We start from the raw sequence: 21042 nt of genomic DNA, 5'->3' as shown, positions 1-21042 counted from the left end.
TGAGAAAGTTAGGCTTCAGTTTATATATTTAGAGCTCATAAATTCTGTCTCTGGAGGAAAAGAGGAATTTTCATTATGAGTTCTTGTCAATTGCCTTAAATGATTGTTTTGTTCAGAGTAGTTGATCTTTCATAGTTGATCATTATAGTATTAGTTATTCTGCACAATGTTTCATCTCAATAATAAACCACAATAAACTTGTCCAGCTATTCCCTAGTGGGTAGGTTATCCCTATAATTCCCAATTCTTTGCCACCATATAGGGGTTGCTACAAATACTTTTGTACAGATAAGTCTTTTTTTCTTTGATCTCTTTGGGATATATATCTAGTGATGGTATTACTGGGTCAAATAATATGACAGTTTTATAACTCTATGGACATAGTTCCAAATTGTTCTCCGGAATGACTAGACCAGCTCACAACTCCACTAGAAATTCATTAATGTCTTTTCCTTCATCCCCCTCCTTAGGTTTGAGGTGGTTTAATTTGCATTTTTCTAATCAGTAGTGATGTAGAACATTTTTTCATATGACTATATAGATAGGTTTGATTTCTTTGGAACACTGACTGTTCATATCCTTTGATTATTATCAACTTGGGAGTAACTTATGTTTGTAAATTTGATTTAATTCCTTGTATATTTGAAAAATGAGACTTAAATTTTTTTAAATAGCTTTATTATCAAAATACACGCAAAGATAGTTTTCAACATTTGCCCTTGCCAAACCTTGTGCTCAAAATTTTTCTCCCTCCCTTCCCCAGCCTCTCTTCCTATACAACAAGCAATCCAATATATGTTAAACATGTGCAATTCTTCTAAACGTATCTCCACATTTATCTTGTCACATAAGAAAAATCTTGTCACATAAGAAAAATCAGATCAAAAGGGGGAAAAAAATGAGAACAAAAAAAAGCAAACAAACGGCGACAAAAGATAAAATATACTATGTTGTGATTCACATTCAGTACCCATAGTCGTCCTTCTAGATGCAGATGGCTCTCCTCATCACAAGTGGCCTGAATCACCTCATTGTTGGAAAGAGCCACATCCATCAGACTTGATCATTGTATAATCTTCTTGTAGCCATGTATAATGTTCTCTTGGTTCTACTCACTTCATTTAGCATCAATTCATGTTAGTCTCTCCAGGCCTCTCTGAAATCATTCTACTGATCATTTCTTATAGAACAATAATATTTCATTATGTATATATACCATAACTTATTCAACCATACTCCAGCTGATGAGCATTTCTTTCAGTTTCCAGTTCTTTGTCACTACAAAAAGCTGCTAGAATATTTTTGCACATGTGGATCCCTTTCCCTTCTTTAAAATCTCTTTGGGATATAGGCCCAGTAGATACTGCTGGATCAGAGGGTATGTACAATATGATAACCTTTTGGGCATAGTTCAAAATTACTCTCCAGAATGGTTGGATTAATTCACAACTCCACCAGTAATGTATCAGTGTCCCAGTCTTCCCATATCCCCTCCAACATTTATCATTATTTTTTCCTGTCATCTTAGCTAACCTCAGAGTGTGTAGTAGTACCTCAGTGTTGTCTTAATTTTCATTTCTCTAATCAATAGTGATTTAGAGCATTTTCATATGACTAGAAATGGCTTTAATTTCTTTATTGAAAATTGTCTGTTCTTTTGACCATTTATCTATTGGAGAATGGCTTGTATTATAATTTTGAGTCAATTTTCTATATGTTTTAGAAATGAGGCCTTTATCAGAGCCCTTGTATGTAAAATTTTTTTCCCCAGTTTTATGCTTCCCTTCTAATCTTGGCTGCATTGTTTTATGAAAAATGAGGCTTTTAACTGAGAAACTGTAAAATTTTTGATATTACTTCATTTTCTATAGGTATCTTTTATCCTTTTTACTTAGGGCTATTTTCGCTTTTGCTTTGTCTGAGATCATAATTGCTTTCTTTTACTTTAGCTGAAGCATAATAGATTCTGCTCCAGCCCTATATTTTAACTTTGTGTTAATTAATGGCTTTTCTATTTCAAGTGTGTCCTTTATAAATAATGTTTATTGTGCTTCCAGTTTTTAATCTATTCTGCTATCTGTTTCTGATTTATGGATGAGTTCATCCCATTGTCTTGCACAGTTAATGATTACTAACTATGCATTTTTCTCCATTCTGTTTTCTTCTATTTATACTTCTCTCTCTCTCTTTCTCTCTCTCTCGTTTATTGATTCAAGGCACTTCACAAAAAAATAAAGAAGATACAGGCCTTGAGTTTACAGTTTCAGATCTCAAGGAGTATATTGAACAGATTAACTTTTAAAATATGTTTTTATTGATGTCTTGTTTTTTTATATAATCATATTTGTCCACACTCTCCCTCCTTCTTGGCTCTGTGTTACCTCTCCCATATAATAACGTAGATTTTTTTTAAAGAATAAAAGATGTCCTTTTCCTCTTTTTACTCTCCTCTTTCAAAAGACTTTTGTTTCTGACCATTGCCTCTTTATTCTCTCCTCCTTTTTATCATCTCCCCCTCCTTTTTTAAAAATCCCTTTTCTCTCCTACTTTTCAATTGAGAGAGAGTGTGTGTGTGTGTGTGTGTGTGTGTGTGTGTATGTATGTACATGTATTGTATATATTGGGTATAGACACACATGCATATATTCTTCCTTATATGAACCAGTTCTGATGATATATCAGCTGAAAAGAAGTGATAATTTTGTTTCTTCTTTGCCTTTATTTATTGTCAATTTATTTTTCTTGTTTTCTTGTAATAGTTAGCATTTCTAGTACAATATTGAGTAATAATGGTGATAATGAACATCCCGGCTTCACTCTTACTGGAAAGGTTTCTAGCTTATCTATCTATCTACATTATAAATAATGCTTGCTCTTAGTTGTAAATGGATACTGCTTATCACTTTAAGGAAAACTCCATTTATTCCTATATTTTCTAGTGTTGTTGGTTTTTTTTTTTTTTTTTTTTTTTTAAAGAGGAATGGGTATTGTATTTAATCAAAAGTTTTTTCTGCATCTATTGAAATAATTATTATTTTTTTGTTTTTGTTATATATGATCAGTAATGGTTATAGTTTTTCTAATAATGAACCAGACCTGCATTCCTATTATAAATACAATGTTACTCATAACATATGAGCTTTGTAATATATTGCTGCAGTCTTCTTGCTAATGTTTTCTTTAAAATTTTGGTATCAATATTTATTAGCGAAATTGGTTTATCTTTTTCTTTCTGTTTTAGCGCTCTCTGGATTAAGTATCAATACTATATTTGTGTCATAGAGAGAATATGGTAGTTCTTTGCCTATGTTTTTTAGTTTATGTAGTATTGAAATTAATTAACTGTTCCTTAAATATGTGGTAGAATTCTTTTGTAAATCTATTTAATCCTAAGGGATTTGGGGAGTTTTGGTTAAGGAATTCATTTATGATTTATTTGATTTTCTTTTTAAAAATAGGGTTATTTAAGTATTCCGTTTCCTGTTAAGATGAACAATTCATATTCATATATGTTATTAAGATTGTCAGTGTTATTGGTGTTTAGTTGGGTACAATAACTCCTGATCATTATTTTTATTTCATCTTCATTCATTCAAGGTAAAATCCCTTTTTTATTTTTGATTCTGGTAATTTAATTTTCTTCTTTCTTTTTAAAAATAAAATTAAACAATGGTTTATCTTTTGTCTTTTACAAAACCCAGCTTCTAGATTTATTTCTTAGGCATTTTTTGGGGGAGGGATTGGTTTTATTTCAATTTTCTTAACCTTACCTTTGATTTTTAAGATATCTACTTTAGTGTTTAATTGAGGGCTTTTAATTTGTTGGTTTTCTAATTTTTTTATTGCATGTCAAATTTGTTGATCTGCTCTTTTTCTCTCTTAGCATTGTAAATGTTTAGAAATATAAGTATTCCCCTTAGTAATGCTTTTGCTGCACTGTACAAATTTTGATATATTGTCTCATTAGTCATTATCTTTAATGAAATTATTGATTGCTTCTTTGGATTGTTCTTTGATCCATTCATTCTTTAGGATTAAGTTGCATTTGTTTGTGAGAGGTTTTTTATGTCCTAATAATACATGATTAATTTTTGGGACATTATTTTATACAGCTGAGAAAAATAGGTATACTTCCATTTCAGAAGTCTTATCATATCTAACTTTTCTAAAATTCTCTTTGCTTCTTTTATATTTATTTTGTGCCTAGATTTATCTAGGTCTGAGAAGAGTTAATTTATTGTCTATTTCTCTCCATAGCTCATTTATTTTCTAAAATTTTTAAACACTATGCTTTTTGATATATATATATATCTCATTGCTCTCTCAGCCTGTTGGCTTGTGTATAGTTGAATATAGACTGCTGCTTGATTCATTCACTGTTAGCCTACTGAGAGATATTCTGCATGTTCAGAGCAACTAAATGATTGCCTTCTCTTTTGTCTTAGTTGCTTTTCCTAGTTATTCCATTGCAGACTTAAGTTCTGGGCTAAAGATTAGAATTGAATGTCTGTTCTGCTCCTGAGCTCAGAACCACACAACAAAGTTTTCAGAAATTGTTCTGTATTTAGCATTCAACTAAGATCCTACTCACTCAAAATTTTCTCTCTTTATTGGGTCTGTCAGTTGAAACTGGATACCTGCCATATGGCATCATTTCTTCTATGGCATTAGTTCTTGCACCTGGCACTAGTTTGTGGGTCCCCTGGGCTCTCTTTTTGCCTTTTTACTTCCTGCTCTAGTACATTGTCTTGGCCCCCTTTCAGTCCCTAAGAGTTAGAATGCTACCTGGCACTGCCATTCTGTCATCACCCAGGTCAACGACTTCACTGTCTTCTTAAACTTGGTGACTGTTCTTAAGCTTGGGTTTGAAATATTATCTACTGGCATGGAAATGTAACTCACTGAGACATTTTCCTGGGTTTTCCCATTTAGAATTTGGTCTGGCATGTTTTCTAGGTTGTTGTGTAGAAGGTATGCTGGGTGAACTAAAGGAAAACATCTCCAAAATCTTAATTCTGCGCCTGAAATTTAGCTTTATTATATCTGTATGAAATCTGGGCATTGGTTTTCCTTGGTATCACTTCCATTTTTTAAAGGATGAATTTGATCATTAAGACTCTTAGGAACACTTAGATGGTGCAGTGGATAGAGCAGCCCTGAAGTCAGGAGGACCTGATTTCAAATCCTGCCTCAGACACTTAATATTTTCTAGCTATGTAACCCTGGGCAAGTCACTTAACTTCAGTTGCCTCAGCAAAAAACAAAACAAACAAAACAAAACAAAAAGACTCTTAGTAGGCTTTTGGGCATCCATCAATACTGTCATGCCTTTGATCTAAGAAAATTCTGAAGGACTCGTGATGAAAAGTGTTATTAATTTCAGAGAACTGATGAGCTCTTGAATGCAAGTTGAAGTATAATTTTAAAACATTTAAAAAGATTTAATATTATTTTATTTTCCCAAATACATGCAAAGAGAGTTTTCAACATTTGCTTTTGCCAATACATCATGTTTTCCAAAATTTTCTCCCTCTCCCTGCCCACCACTCCCTAAGACAGCATACAGTTGTCCCTAAGATAACATGTACAATTATTCTAAACATATTTCCATATTCATCATGCTGTGCAAGAAAAATCATGTCAAAAGGGGAAAAACACAAAAAAGAAAAAAAACAAGCAAACCAAAACAATAATTTAAAAAAGGTGAAAATACTGTGCTTTGACCCGCATATAGTCTCCATAGTTCTTTCTCTGGATGCAGATGGCACTTTCCATCCCAAATCTAGATGAATTGCTTTGAATCACTTCAATGTTGAAAAGAGCCAAGTCCATCATAGTTATTCATCACATAATCTTTTTACTGTGTACAATATTCTCTTGGTTCTGCTTATTCACTCAGCATCTGTTCGTGTAAGTCTTTTTAGGCAAAATATAATTTTTTCACTTGCTCCCTCTTTCCTTCCCTCTCTCTTTCACTGCTTCCTTCCCTCCCTTTTTCCTTCCTTTCTTATAAATGAGTAATTTGAAAGTATGTTTTGCATAATTTCACATGTGTAATAAGCTATTGCTTGCCTTCTCAGGGGGAGAAGGAGGAGGAAAAGTAAGATGGGAGGGAGAGATTTGAAATTCTGAACAATAAAATATGATTAAATGTACAATAAACAGATATAAAAGTGGCATAATATATATCATTAAATAAATATATTAGCTATAAAAGAAATTAAGGTAGTCTATTTAGTAGATAAGCCCACATGTGCTATTGATATTTAGTATGAAGAAATTAAGAGAAAGAATCCTAATGGATACTTTGAGTCTTCTTTGGAGGATTATTGACAGACAGATATGCATAAGAATTATACAGGGTAGGAAGGCAACAGGGGGGTCAGTTGAAGGAATGCCTATCTTTTTATGAAATACAATTGTAGTCTTAGTTTATTTTACTAAGGCAGTAATATATTTTTTTTTAATTTTATTTTATTTAATAATAACTTTGTATTGACAGAATCCATGCCAGGATAATTTTTACACGACATTAACCCTTGCAATCACTTATGTTTCGTTTTTTCCCCTCCCTCCCTCCCCCCTCCTCCCCCCAGGATGGCAAGCAGTCCTAGATATGTTAAATATGTTGCAGTATATCCTAGATACAATACATATTTGCAGAACCGAACAGTTCTCTTGTTGCACAGGGAGAATTGGATTCAGAAGGTAAAAATAACTCGGGAAGAAAATCAAAAATGCAAATAGTTCACATTCATTTCCCAGTATTCCTTCTTTGGGTGTAGCTGTTTCTGTCCATCATTTCTCCAATGAAACTCAGTTAAGTCTCTTTGTCAGAGAAATCCACTTCCATCAGAATACATCCTCACACAATATCGTTGTCGAAGTGTATAATGATCTCCTGGTTCTGCTCATCTCACTCAGCATCAGTCCATGTAGGTCTCTCCAAGCCTCTCTGTATTCATCCTGCTGGTCATTCCTTACAGAGCAATAATATTCCATAACATTCATATACCACAATTTACCTAGCCATTCTCCAATTGATGGGCATCCATTCATTTTCCAGTTTCTAGCCACTACAAACAGGGCTGCTACAAACATTTTGGCACATACAGGTCCCCTTCTAAGGCAGTAATATTTTAAAGAATAACTTCCATTGAAATTAAACAACTTTGCTTTGTTTTTTAATAATAATTTTTTATTTTCAAAATGTATGCAAAGATAGTTTTCAATAATTACCTTTGTAAAACCTTGTGTTCCAAATTTTTCTCCCTCCCTTCCTCCCACTCTCCTTCCCTACATAGCAAGTCCATATTTATCATGGTGCACAAGAAAAATCAGTTCAAAAAGGGAAAAAAAGAAAACAAAAAGCAAGCAAACAACAAAAAAAATACTATATTGAGATCCACATTCAGTCCCCATAGGCTTCTCTGTGTATGCAAATAGCTCTCTTCTTCACAAGTCTATTAGAATTGCCCTGAATCACTTCATGTTGAAAAGTGCTGGGTCCATCAGAATTGATTGTCACATAGTCTTGTTGCGGTGTACAAAGTTCTCTTGGTCCTACTCACTTCACTTACCATCAATTCATGTAAGTCCCTCCAGCTTTCCAAAATCATCCCACTGATCATTTCTTATAGAACAGTAATAATCTATAACATTCATATACCATAACTTATTTATAGCCATTCTCCAACTGATGGATATCCACTAAGTTTCTAGTTCTTTGCCACTACAAAAAGGGGTGCTACAAACATTTTTTTACATGTGGCTCCTTTTTATGATTTCTTTGAGGGTACAGGGCCAAGAGAAATATTCCTGGATCAAAGATATGCACAGTTTGATCAGCTTTGCTTTCTTAAATATTTAAACTTAAAGTATTTGGGGGAATTTACTTATCCATAACACTTTAGTATAAATGAGCTTTTATTATTATCCTCCCTTTATGCAGAATTTCAAGGTTTGTTATATAATGTTTGTTATAATCAAAGAACCAAAAGATAAGCAAAAACCAAGGACTTTTTTCTGGAAGCAAGTTCCATGGTATACTGCTTCTCATATTAAACACTATATGGGAGATTGGTAATAGAATTAGTGTAGTTCATCAGAAAGCCACAGTATCTCTGAAGTCAAAGAATATATATATTCACCTCAAATGATTTAAACTTGTGTAATATTGCACGAGTCCTTTTACCTCCATGCCCTCCAGCTTTCCTCATCTATAAAATAAGAGATTTGAACCAGATGACTTCTGTCTAGATTATAATAGTAAAGTATTGTTGGGGTTTTGTTGTTGTTATTGTCTTTTGAAGTAATTATTAGTCATTTGCTTTTGATTTAATTAGCTTTTGTACATTTAAATTCTGAAATTATTTTTAATTTTAAACATGGTCACTTTTATAATTTAGTTTAATAATGTAAATTTTTAAATTTTCATTAAATAGAAAACATTTTTGTGTGAGCTATTAAATTGGAAAGCATATTTTTAGGATATTTCAGAAAGTTGTCTTTTTCAGATATTATATACTTTTTAATCCTTTATAATGGCCAAATATTTATGTTGTAGGGTCGAACAGCAACGGAATGAAGCAATGGAAAATGCTGAAGAATTGGGCAAAGCTTTCAAAGAATATAAAGAAAGAGTAGCTGAAAAGTTGGAAAGGGTAAGAGATAACATATTCTGGGGGCCTTTTAGTCATTATTGTTCAGTCTAGAATTACAAAATTATTATACTAAATTTCAGCAAAATCAGTATGTTATTTGTATGAAATATATTGATTACTTTTTGTAAATATGATGAGATGTAATAATGTGCTCTTGAAAATGTCATAAACTTTTGAGTTTCCCTCAGCAGTGTTTTTCTTAGTTCTTTTGCTTTTGGTAAATATTTGTTGAATGAATGAATGAAGACACACAGTTTTTTCTTTACTTTCTTTAAAAAAAAATATTATTTTATTTTCCCCTCAATGGCATATGAAAACAATTTTTCACATTACTTGATTTTTTTTTATCCTTTCCTCCATCCTCTCTCTTCTGCCTATTCGTCAAAACAGTAAGCAGTCTGATATAAATAATTGTGCTTTACTTTTGACTCTTTTAGGCAAGAGACTCTGAAGCTGAGCTCACTGGCTAGGGTTAGGAACAGGGCAAGAGTTAATGGTGCTGAAGTGTTTGGGCTGGATGTTCCACTTAGGCTAAATGAGAACTGGCATAGTAATTTTAGCACCATTACCATGTAAATTCTAAGAAAAAGCAGAAGTGGCCCATGACCTAGGAGCTTCCTGTTATGAAAAGAAAGATGGTGGGTAGCTAGTTATGTTCATACAGTAACCCATCTTCTGACATCTGACTGGGCAGGAGGAGAGCTTCCTCTGTTGTCCTCTTGTGACTATTCATCCCTGCTTAGGCTGGCTTAATCTTTCTTTTCTACTTTCTTCTTGTTTTTTTTTTTTTTTCCATCTCCTTTCTTTCGTTCTTTCCCCTAGTCATTTTCATTTCATTCTCTTCTTTTCTCTTATATGACTTTTCTTTTTTCCACCCCCAGTCACATCCTGAATGACCTCAAGAGACATATATATATATATAAAACTAACACATTATCTGTTGATAAGAAGAGCTAGACTTCTTACTAATTATACATTCCACTTATACTTAGCACTTTTTAATAGAATCTAGAGAAAACCACAAAACCTTAGATAAATAAAAAATAGGACCATGTTTTTATAAAAACAGGTTAAAGAGTTCTTCCCCATAGAAATAGCAACCTGTAATGGGACAAGAGGAAAGTACAGTGCTATCCATGTGTGACTGTAGAATTCATTTTCTATCAACTCCCCTTCCTATTTCAATCTATTTTCTAGTTTATGATTTAATCAATAATAAATAAATTTAATCATTGATTAGAAGCATAATCCATAATGTAGAGAGAAGGCTATCACACTAGCTATCAGACAAGAATAAGAATCTTGAAAGACCAGATCACTGGGCCAGCTTCCTGATTTGCAGATCAAAAAAAAAAAATCTGCAAAATTGGTCAGATATAAAAGATTAGCATTAAATCAAAGTTTGGAGGAAGAATGAAAGGAATGAGTCAAAAGGGACTTTAAAGTTTTTTTTTTTTAGCATGAATTTTTTTAGCATGAATAAATGAGAAAATGATATTGATATAGGTGGGAGTTAGCAGGGGTACCAGTTTGAGGAGCAAGAAGATGAAGTTAATTTTGGATACATTGAATCTAAGGAGGTAGTGGAAATCCCTAGTAGGCTGGTGGTGGTATTAATTGGAACTCAGATGAAAATACACATTTGGAAGAGATATAAATGTGGAAATTATCAAAGAGTGGTTATTCAAGTTTAAAATGAATTTTAAATTTTACCAAATCCATCTTCCCTCCACAAAACCGAGTGGAAAGATTTGAAAGCAGAGTATTAATTAATGCATTCTGCGATTCAATTCAGCAAATGTTTAAGGGCTTGAATGCAAGCATTGTATTAAACATGGAAGATACAAAGATAAAAATGATTTTCTCTGCCCTCAAGCTCACATTCTACTTGAGAGATATGACAGTTATATATGATGAGGGCAAATGAAAGAAGCAGGAAGATTTTGAGGAAGGAAAGAAACCTTTAGGAGAAGTAGTAGCCAAAATCTAGCAGGAAATTCCTACAGTTAAGACAGTAAGAAGAAAAGTCATCAAAAGAGTAATAAAAGAAGCAGAACCAAGATGCTGCAGTGCTCAGCACATATCAAGGAAGAAAAAAATCATTTCAATGAAAGGGAAGGGTTAACAATACCAGGTGCAGAAAAGTGAAAAAAAAAAGTCAGGATTTGACAATAAAGAGATGTTCTTTTGACTAGGGATAGATTTGTTTTCTGCTTCATACTAATATTCCTTAGAGATAGGGAAGAGATAATATTGGCTTTACATCTTAGTGGTAATCATGTCTGCTTTTGTTAAGCTATAGAACTATCTCCTAAGGGAATAAGATTGGGCTGGTGAGTTTTCACTCAATTTGACAAGACAATTACAGAATTGTGAGTATTTGTTTTTAAAGACATTTGCTGCAAAGGATCAAGGATGTTAGTGATTGATCTTTTGTAGCAGCAGAGAAGCATAGTTGCCATGAAAAGTTCCCCTTTTAGGAATTAGGAGAGTGGAAATTGGGAAAAAGCTAGAAGACAAATTGCTTCATTTTTAATCTGAAATTTGTATTTGCTTGCATTGTGGCATAACTTTATAACATTAACTATTAATTATGGTATTGCCTTCACTGAATGCTTTTTCAGATGGTTTGCCCATTGGGATCCTTTAAAAGCAAAGAACTGTTGCCCTCAGGATGGATTCTGAATAATAATAACTTCTCTTTGAAGGGATGAGAGTTGACAGAGACCTTCTCTCTTCCATCTCTGCACTGAATTTCAAATTTAAGTAAACTATCTCTTCTCCCCATAAGCTTCAAGTGTTTTAGGGAAAAGAAAAAAAAAAAACTCTTTGTTTAGATATGCTGGGGACTCTTGTTTTAGTGAATGCTCAGAACATATCAGCCCTCTTTACACATTTTAGAACCCAGGTTGTGACATCCTTAAATCATGTCACAATTTTAATGTTAGTGTTTTCATTTCACTTAACATTTCAGGTTCAAGCTGAAGAAGAGCTGTTAGAGAAAAATCTAGTAAATTGTGAAAAAGAAAATAAAAGATTACAGGAAAAATGTGTTGTATACAAAGAGGACCTGGAATCCATGAAAGACAAGTTGAGGTATGCTTGTGTATCTGCAATAGACACATTTCAAAGAACTGCAAAGACAGTTCTATTTAGATGAAAACAACAACAAAAAAAAGAAAACCAAATTCTCTGCAAGGACTAAGGGTGGCCTTAATTTATTAAGAATACAATTTTCCAACATCTTTATAAGCTTAAATAAAAAATTTCCAAGAATAAAGATAGGTGAAATAAAAATGATATAATTTGTTAGCACAAATGAATTTTATGTTGATAAGAATTTAGGATTTTTTTATTTAATAGAGAGTTTAATTGTTTCAGTATAGAGATGAACATTTTTATTAAAGTTGTATCAATTAACCAACTGTCCACATTGTATTTTATATTTATTTCTGGCTTAAAAACAAAAAATCCCAGAACATCCAAATAATACCATTAAAGAATTTGGTCTCCATAACAGTTTTTCTCCTCTACTCTTACTTATCAAAAGCTTGTGAAAAATAGGATGTTTATATAATTTGTTTCACGTAGATAGTATACTTTAAATGCAAAGTCTACATTTTTCTTTGTTATAAATACCCATATGCTATAAAGTCTTTTTAATTTCAGATGTTAGCTTAATGTGTTGATTCACACTTTTTTGCATATCTTTATATTTATTTTATATTTAAAGAATTAATATAATAATTTGAACTAAGAATAATTTTTATTACTTGATAAACTATTGCTTGTACATCAAAAATAAATTTTATTTAACCCAATTTAAGGAGTGGATCAGTAAACACACAAAAGATGCTTTCTTTTTAAAAAAAATACATTTTGTATTTTTCTAAGAAGGAAAAAACTGTTCATTATGTAGCTTTCTGTTTTAGCAGCTAATGCTAATTTTAATCTTAGAATCAGTTTTCTTTATTTGCTCCTTCTTATAAGTTGCAAAGTTTAAATTCTTACCCTCTCATTGAATCAAGTCCTTTAAAGATCAATAGAACATTATCAGCTTTAGAAAAGTATTTTACAGTTGAGAATAATAATCTGTAGTTTTCTCTTGTGTTCTTTAATTCTTAACCTGGGAAATTAAAGTATCCTTTGTGTTGTGAGAAATGTGTTGCAGTCAGCTTTCTTGGAATGCACTTTAAAATAAGAATAAAAAGATCATTAAAATATTATTAAATTATTCTAATTATATTTTATTTGAAAGTGTTTTTTTATTTTAATAAGTTAAAGATGGTATTAAGAATTATTATTAAAAAAGAGAATATCCTTATCCTCAGTTCATTTTTTCTTGTTTTTTTTTTTTTTTCTTCATAGGCAATTAAAGGATGAAAATAATGATGGAAAAGAAAGAATAAGGAGTATGGTTTTGAAAAATTCTGAGATTATGTCACAACTAACTGAGTCTAAACAAAACATCTTAAAGCTGGAGAATGAGTTAGAGGACAAAGAAGAAATTCTTAGAGAAAAACTTGCTCTAGTGAATGAAAACAGAGAATTAAAAGTCCTTATTACAAAGCAGAATGAGCGACTGAGTTTGTGTCAAAGTGAAATTGAAGATTCAAGGCAAGAACTAAGCAGTTTGGAAATGATTATTTCCCAGTTGCCAGTAAGTGTGTTTAAAAATATAACCTATCCACATCTAGTTCTTTATGTAACAGGAAAAGAAAATTCTCCTTAGGTGCTTTACCAGATAGTATCATGCTGTGGTTGCTTTGCTTGGTTCATCTCATTCTGCTGATTCTCTTTTCTTCTTATACCTATCCAGTACTCTTCTTCACACATTCTCTTGAACCAAGTGCCTGCTTTCTATCCCTTAGACTCTCTACTCACTCTTCTTTCGTGAAGCATGTGCTATGTTTTATCTTTTTCAAGTCACCACATGACAGTTTCATCATACCTCTAAACTTATCTTCTTAATTTGAGGTTGTTTAGGTAGTTTGTGTGTAAAGGGAGTATAGATGGGTGAGAAGAACAGATGTAGGGTCAGGAGGCTACAAGTGAATAATGGTTTATGATTATTTCTTATACTTGATGATCTCAGTAAAATCACTTATTCAATTTCATGCTCTATAAAATACAGGCCTCAAGAATTCATTTTTTCCCCCTCTTTTCTGTCTCCATTTAATTTTCTCCAAAGATCTATCATATCTAACTTTTCTTTTCTTTTTTTTATTATAGCTTTTTATTTACAAAACATATGCATGGGTAATTTTTCATCATTGACCTTTGTAAAACCTGTTCCAACTTTTCCCATCCTTTCCCCACCTTCCCCTCCCCTAATTGGCAGGCAGTCCAATACATGTTAAATATGTTAAAATATATGTTAAATACAATATATGTACACATATTTATATGGTTATCTTGCACAAGAAAAATCAGATTTAGAAAGAATGTAAAAATAACCTGAGAAGGAAAATAAAAATGCAAGCAGACAATAATAGATAGAGTGGAAATGCTATATTGTGAGCCACACACATTTCCGATAGTTCTTCCACTGGGTGTAGCTGGTTCTCTCCATTTCTTACTAATTTGCATCCTCTCATTGCTAAAGATAGCCACTTCCATCAGAATTGATTCTCATATAGTATTATTGTTGAAATAAATAATGATCTCCTGGTTCTGCTCATTTCACTTAGCATTAGTTTATGTAATCTTTGAAATCATCCTGCTGGTCATTTCTTACCGAAGTATAATATTCCAAAACACAACTCATTTTTAAAATATTTGATAACTGAATTTCAATATAGTTGATTTCCCTTATAATCCCACATAGTACATACATTTTAGCAGGGATCCTCAAACTGTGGCCCATGGGCCAGATGCAGCAGCTGAGGACTATTATCCCCCTCACCCAGGGCTATGAAGTTTCTTTATTTAAAGGCCCACAAAACAAAGTTTTTGCTTTTACTATACCCTGGCCCTCCAACAGTCTGAGGGACAGTAAACTGGCCCCCTATTTAAAAAGTTTGAGGATCCCTGTTTTAAAGCATTACTCTTAAGTCTGTAAGATCCAACCAGCTGCCAAAGAACCACTAGATAGAGTCACAGAATTTTTGAGCTGGAAGGGATCCTAAAGATAATGATTTTTTTTTTTTAATACAGTAAAGGCTCAGGAAGATAAAGGTACATAGATAATTGGGAGCAGAACTGGACATGTTGGCATTTATGTATCATCCAATTACCCTAGAACCTGAGGCTGAGGGGCCCTGGACTCGGTGTGGTCTGAGCTGCAGTGAGCAAGACCAAGTATGAGTTAGCACTGAGTCCTTCATGAATATGGTGTGGCCCCAGGTAGAACATGGAGTAGGCTGGGAGGCAGCCTGGGCACTTCTCACTGTGAAGGGATAGAGAGACCCAGTCTAAAAAAAGACGACGACTACAGTTGAAAGTGCCCTAGTAGAAAGAACCCTAGACTGGAGTCAAAACAAGGCTCCTATCTCTGTTACCTATTAACTGTGTACCCTTAGGCAAGTCATTTAGCCTTTTTGACCCTGTGCTGGTCTTTCTTGTGTTCCAGCACAATGCTTAGCAATAATAAATGTTGGCTGATTGAATAGTCAACTGTTTTATTTGTAAAATGAAATTAAATTCCTGAAATTATTGTGTAGGAAAGCACTCTATGAACTGCATTATATGACTATGAAATAGTCATTTAAAAATAAAAATAGTCATATAAGAAAGTACAAGGTAAGTTAAACAATATACATTTTTAAACCTGAAATTCTGAATCTTAACATCGTATTAGAACTTTATAACAAATTCTACAAATTGGAAAGGAACTCTTGAAATCTAGCCCACATAAATTCTGAAGGTGGTCAACTGCTTCCCTAGAACAATTCCACAACAGGGAACTCATAATCACCCGAGGCATTCCAAAACTAATTTTTCTTGTTAAGAAACTCTTCTTTGTGTTGAATTAAAACCTATCTCCCTTTAATTTCTACCCATTGATCTAAATCCTGTCTTTTAGTATCAGAGTAAATCTTATACTTTTTTTTGACATGACATTCCTTTATTTGAAAACTGTGATCTTCAAAAAGTCTTAGGTCTTCTTTTTTTCAGGCTGAAGTGTTAGCTACTTTATGTTACAATACGTAATTTTAAATTATTTCATTATCCTGGTGATCCTTCTTTTAACCTGGTTACTTCCTGCCTTAAAGTGAGACACCCATGTAAAATACTCCATAATACTTCAATACATAATACTCCAAAAAATAGTCTGACCAAGGCAGAGTACAAGAGACTATCAGTTCCTTCTACATTCTGGACCTAGTAGTTTTATTTATGGAACCTAGAATCATCATAAAATTTTTGGCTGCCATATTATGTAGTTAGCTCAAATTGATATTCTTATCCCACACCTGCAAATCTTTTTTCAAGTGAATTATTATATAAACTACAACTTTCATTATGAACTTTTAGGGTTTTCTGTTTTAAAAATAAATGCACATATGCTTAACCATGCTTGTTTTTAAACTTTTGCAGTTTAACAGAGAAAAATTTAATTCTAAAATGTGTATCTGTAAGCGTCAAGTGGAAAAGTTCTCAACCAAAGAAGATTTCTGTGTTTCTTGCTGTGATATAAATCAATCAGTGATCTCAAACCTCAGGTATAATGTTTCATTTTTCTGGAATGATGGTAATCATTAAAATATCTTTTCTTTTTGGTAGTGATGATAGATAATATTTTCTACAAATGTACTTTTTCTTCAATCTTTTGTATTCCTTTCTTTTGTTGCCAGGATTAAGCTTGCAATGAAAGAGGCAGAAATCAATACACTTCAAACAAACCTAACTGCCAGTCAGTTTCCTGGTCCTATTTTTGGTGATGATGAAATACAGGAAGGTGGCCAATTAAGTGGCTTAGAAACAGAACCTGTAAAATTAAGTGGGAATCAAGCAAGTATGTAAAATTATAATTTACCTATAATAAGAACTATAATTTTTATGATGGTTTCTTTGGGGAAGCAATTCTATCTTACGATCTGTTTTATGAAATTATTCACAAATATCTAATGGGTTAGCAAAATTTCTTTTTATTCTTTATTTTCTTTAATCAAATAATATAAGGCATAATTTCATTTCTTCCTTTTACTATTATCCAAAGATCTTTTTTAGACATTGTAATCCCATATCTATTGTGTTATGATTTAGTTCACTCTACAAATTAGGTCTCTCTTAGTCACTGTTAGTTACCTGTTTCCCTATGGTAAAATCTTGGTTATTTTGAATACAGCCATGCAGAAGGGAAATCTTTAATTTCCTAAACCCTAGAAGCTCTTGGAAATGCAAAGAGAAGAAAGATTTCAGCAGTCATCATTAGTAGCACAAATGGAGCATTGTTGATGGCAATTAGAATCAGTAGTCAATCAGAAAGCATTTATTAGTGACTGCTATGTTTCAAGCACAGTGCTAAGTACTGAAAATACAAAAAAAGAAGACCATTTCTGCTTTCAAGAAGCTCCTAGTCTGATGGGAAAACCACATGTAGATTACTATATTCAAACAGTATAATTTGGAGGTAATATCAGAGATAAGGCACTTATTATTATTATTGTTATTAGAAAAAGATTCCTCTATAAGATGGGATGTATACTTAGCCTTAAAGGAAGCTAGGGAAGCTAAGAGGCAGAGATGAGGAGAGAGAATTCCAGGCATGGAGAAAAAGGAAAATGCCAAGGACAGTGTTTTGTTCCAGGAACAGCAGAATCCAATGTGACAGAGTATGAGGGGAAGGAGAAGTAAGGTGCAAAAAGGCTGTAAAAGTAGGAAGCTTATTGAGTAAGAGTGGGATGAGATGGTCAGATCTGTGCTCTAGGAAAACCACTTTTGGTAGTTAAATGGAAAATAAACTGGAGTAGAGAGACTTGGGACAGACCGACCCAGGTTCTTGTAGCAGGCTATTGCAATAATCCAAGCATTAGGTGATGAGGCATCTCCATCACTTCACCAGGTAGCGGCAGTGTCATCAAAGAGAAGCAAAACTGATAGGTCTGAGCAACAGATTGGATATAGGGAAGAGGAGAGAATAAGGAGTCAGGGATTAACACTAAACTGTGAGTGAGTGGAATAGGAGGAGGATGGCACCTTTGACAATAATAAGGAAATTTGTAATGGAGAAAGGATTGAGTTCACTTTTGGACATTTGAGTTTAAGAAGTCTACCGGACATTTGAGGTGTCTGTAGACAGTTGGAGATCTAGAAATAGATGTTAAGAGAGAAGTTAGAGCTAGATGAACTTATGAGATCTGAAGTAGATTTAAGCATCATCAGCATAGAAATGATAATTGAAACTAGGGGAGATGGTGAGATCCCTAAATGAAATAATAGAGAGAAAAGAGAAGAGAGCCTAGAAGAGAAGCCCTGGGGAACATCCACAGTTATTGGGCCTGACCTGATGAAGAGAGGTAGCCAAGTAGACTTACGAAGGATCAGACAGGTTAAAGGAAAACTAGGACAGATGATGTCATCATAACTTAGACAAAAGAATATCAAGCAAAAAAGGTAATTGATAGGTCAATCTGCAAAAGCCAAGAAAGATGAGGATTTTTAAAAAAAAGGCTGTTAGATTTGGCAAGTAAGAGGTTGTTGGTAACTTTGGAAAGAACAGTTTCAGTTTAATGATGAGGTTGAAAGCTAGATATTGAAAGTTAAAAAAGACTTTGAGAAGAAAGGAAGTGGAGCTATCAATTATCAATGACCTCCTCAAGGAGTTTAGCCACAAGAGGAGAAGAGATATGCAGCAATAAATAGCTAGTGGGGAGGGGAGGATTCAATAATGAATTTTGGAAGATGGGGAAAAATTGGGTACAGTTGTAGGCAGAAGATTGAGGTAATGTTTAAAAGGAGAAAGTGCCATTGAGCTGCTAGAAAATCTGGCCTCATCATTCAGAGCTCCTGGTTCAGATCTCAGACTGAAAAATCTGACTCTGAACTTTCACTTAATCTCTTAATCCCCAAGCAGCTTTTTAAAACTTTTAAATTGGAAAGAAGATATTTTAATAGAGAAAGGCCCCTTCAAGGTGCTTACCACATTGATAAAATCACAAATCTAGAGGGAAAAAAAATCCATCAGGCACTCTGACTACCGGAATAGAACAGGGATATCAGGACAATTTTACAGCACGAGAAGTGACAGACAAAGTCCCCTGAGCATCAGAATTACAGTTCTCTATGGCAGAGGAAATCTTAAGAGGGGGAGAGGAAAGTATTGGAAGCACCCTGCACCCTTATGGCACCCCTCAAAAACCCTCATCAAGGAAATTATCCCAGCAGTGTAGCTTTACATTCTTTGAGTATATGGGGTGTTCAGAGAGAACTCTGCCCATCTCTCACCTGCGGCCCCAAGAAGCTATGGTTACTCCTCAGCAAAAGTCTTGGCAGGCAGGCTTAACTATGTTAGGAGTAACTGATGGGTCTCAAACCTGTTGTTGAGTTAGGAGAACTATAGTAAACTATTCTAATCTAAAAAGATCTCCCCCAGAAGAATAAGCAGATCAGAGTAATTTGTTGCAGTGGCCATGAAGGTGACCAAAGCAGGTGCTGTGGAGTGCTTGGTCCAATATCAAGGTGCCAAGGTTATTCCCTGCATTCTGGGCTATATCACCATGCATCCTGACTTTTGTCTTTTGGACTTCGATGACTGAAAGAGAAAGGTTGATGACTTTGTGCAACTCTACTTCACTCAAGTCCACTTCATGCCCAAGTCAAAACATCATCCCATGATGTCATTAGTCCTCTTCAAAAATAAAGGACAAACAACAGAACATGTATAGCATCTGTGTCTTCAATATATCCAAGTGAAATTTGCTATTGATTATGATCTTGAGAAAGTCAGAGAAGTTACATTTTATTCAGTATATCCTAATTAAAATATGTGTGAATATCATTTAAAATGTTTATATTTTTTAAAGTTCTCATTAAAGGATCAATCCTTTAATATTTGGATGAAATAACTATCTAGAACAGCTCATTCCTGGGATTTTTATTTCATGCATCATTCAGGATGACACATCACTTTCATAATGGAATCACCTTTTTTCCCAGTTCTTTATGCTTACCTGTAGAAATTGTTTTGTGATATTTTTCTGAACTATTTACCCAAGTGTGTTTTGTGATAACAATATTAAACAGTATATGTAAAATTATATTTTGTGTCACAGCAGGCCATATCCAATGTCAAAAGTTACATATTGTAAGCAAGCATTTTGAGAGAGAAAAACAAAGACTTGCTTCCGGCATAGAAGAGTTACGTGCTAAGTTGACCAAAACAGAAGCTGAGAATTCTGAATTAAAGGCTGACATGGCTCATAGGACTAGCCAGTTTCAAGCAATTCAAGAAGAATTATTAGAGAAAATTACCAATTCTAGTAAAATGGAATCTGAAGTAAGTGGATTTTTAAAAAAAATAAACTAACTCTAATGCAGAAGAAATATAGGAGAGGTGTCTTTTTCTTTTAACCTATAGATTAAATTTGGCTTTGATCCTGAAAATTGTTATACTTTCTAGTGATTGAAAGATACTATAATCATAGTGGGAAAAGTACTAATTTTATATTATACTTAAAATGAAATTGCCTTTTATGACTTCACTTGATTTTATGTGAAACAATAGAAACAGTAATTTGTAGATAGGTCTTTAATCCACAGTGTTTTAGTATGACAAATTTATTATATTATATTTAAATTTTTTCTCTCAGTTGAACAGCAAAGGAAAGAATAAAGAATTGATACTACTTACTTGGAAGGAGAGAAATGTGTGATAGAGATTGAATCTTTTAATATTCTTCAGTTATGTAAAGGGAAAATAGAAGTTTTAAAAAGTTTCCACAGAGATAGGAACCTATTGCTTTTCTTTTGGCATGCTATGCTTAACAGCTGGTTGGTTCAGTGAATAGAGTGCTAGGCTTGGAGTCAGGAAGACCTGATTTCAAATACACTCTCAGACATTTATTAGGCATATGACTTGGACAGGCCGCTTAACTCCTATTTGCTTCAGTTTCTTCATCTGTGAAATGGGGGTAATAGTACCTATCTCTCAAGATTATTGTGAGGATTAAATGTAACAGTATTTGTAGAGTGTGTTTATCATAATAGGTATTTAATAAATGCTTGTTTTCTTCTTTGCTTCCTCTAAACTAGAAGCTGCATATAGGAGCCATGCCTGGGTTAGAGTAGTTGTGTTTTTTATGTTTGTTTCCCTTCAGCTCCCTTACTAAGACAGAGGGAAACTCTGTGGGGAATGGATGTGAATAGTGATAAGGGTGACTTACATTTAACTTAAGCAATCACATCTTCCCTAGAAATTTTCAGACATTGAGTTAGA

General features: G+C 33.4%; 1 protein-coding gene across 3 annotated transcripts in view; it reads left to right on the top strand.

The window, feature by feature from the left end:
* Positions 1 to 21042, top strand: part of CCDC18 (coiled-coil domain containing 18) — a 98875-nt gene that overhangs the window by 12704 nt on the left and 65129 nt on the right. For all 3 annotated transcript variants that reach the window (XM_051993328.1, XM_051993327.1, XM_051993329.1), the window contains exons 7-12: positions 8567 to 8663; positions 11638 to 11759; positions 13032 to 13323; positions 16203 to 16327; positions 16460 to 16620; positions 19880 to 20103. In XM_051993328.1, the coding sequence (XP_051849288.1) occupies positions 8567 to 8663; positions 11638 to 11759; positions 13032 to 13323; positions 16203 to 16327; positions 16460 to 16620; positions 19880 to 20103 (1021 nt within the window). The remainder of the gene's footprint in view (positions 1 to 8566; positions 8664 to 11637; positions 11760 to 13031; positions 13324 to 16202; positions 16328 to 16459; positions 16621 to 19879; positions 20104 to 21042) is intronic.

Source organism: Antechinus flavipes, chromosome 4 (genome assembly GCF_016432865.1).
Source record: "Antechinus flavipes isolate AdamAnt ecotype Samford, QLD, Australia chromosome 4, AdamAnt_v2, whole genome shotgun sequence".
NCBI lineage: Eukaryota > Metazoa > Chordata > Mammalia > Dasyuromorphia > Dasyuridae > Antechinus > Antechinus flavipes.
Note: the sequence above shows the minus strand (reverse complement) of the source record. Positions and strands in the feature narration are given on the sequence as shown.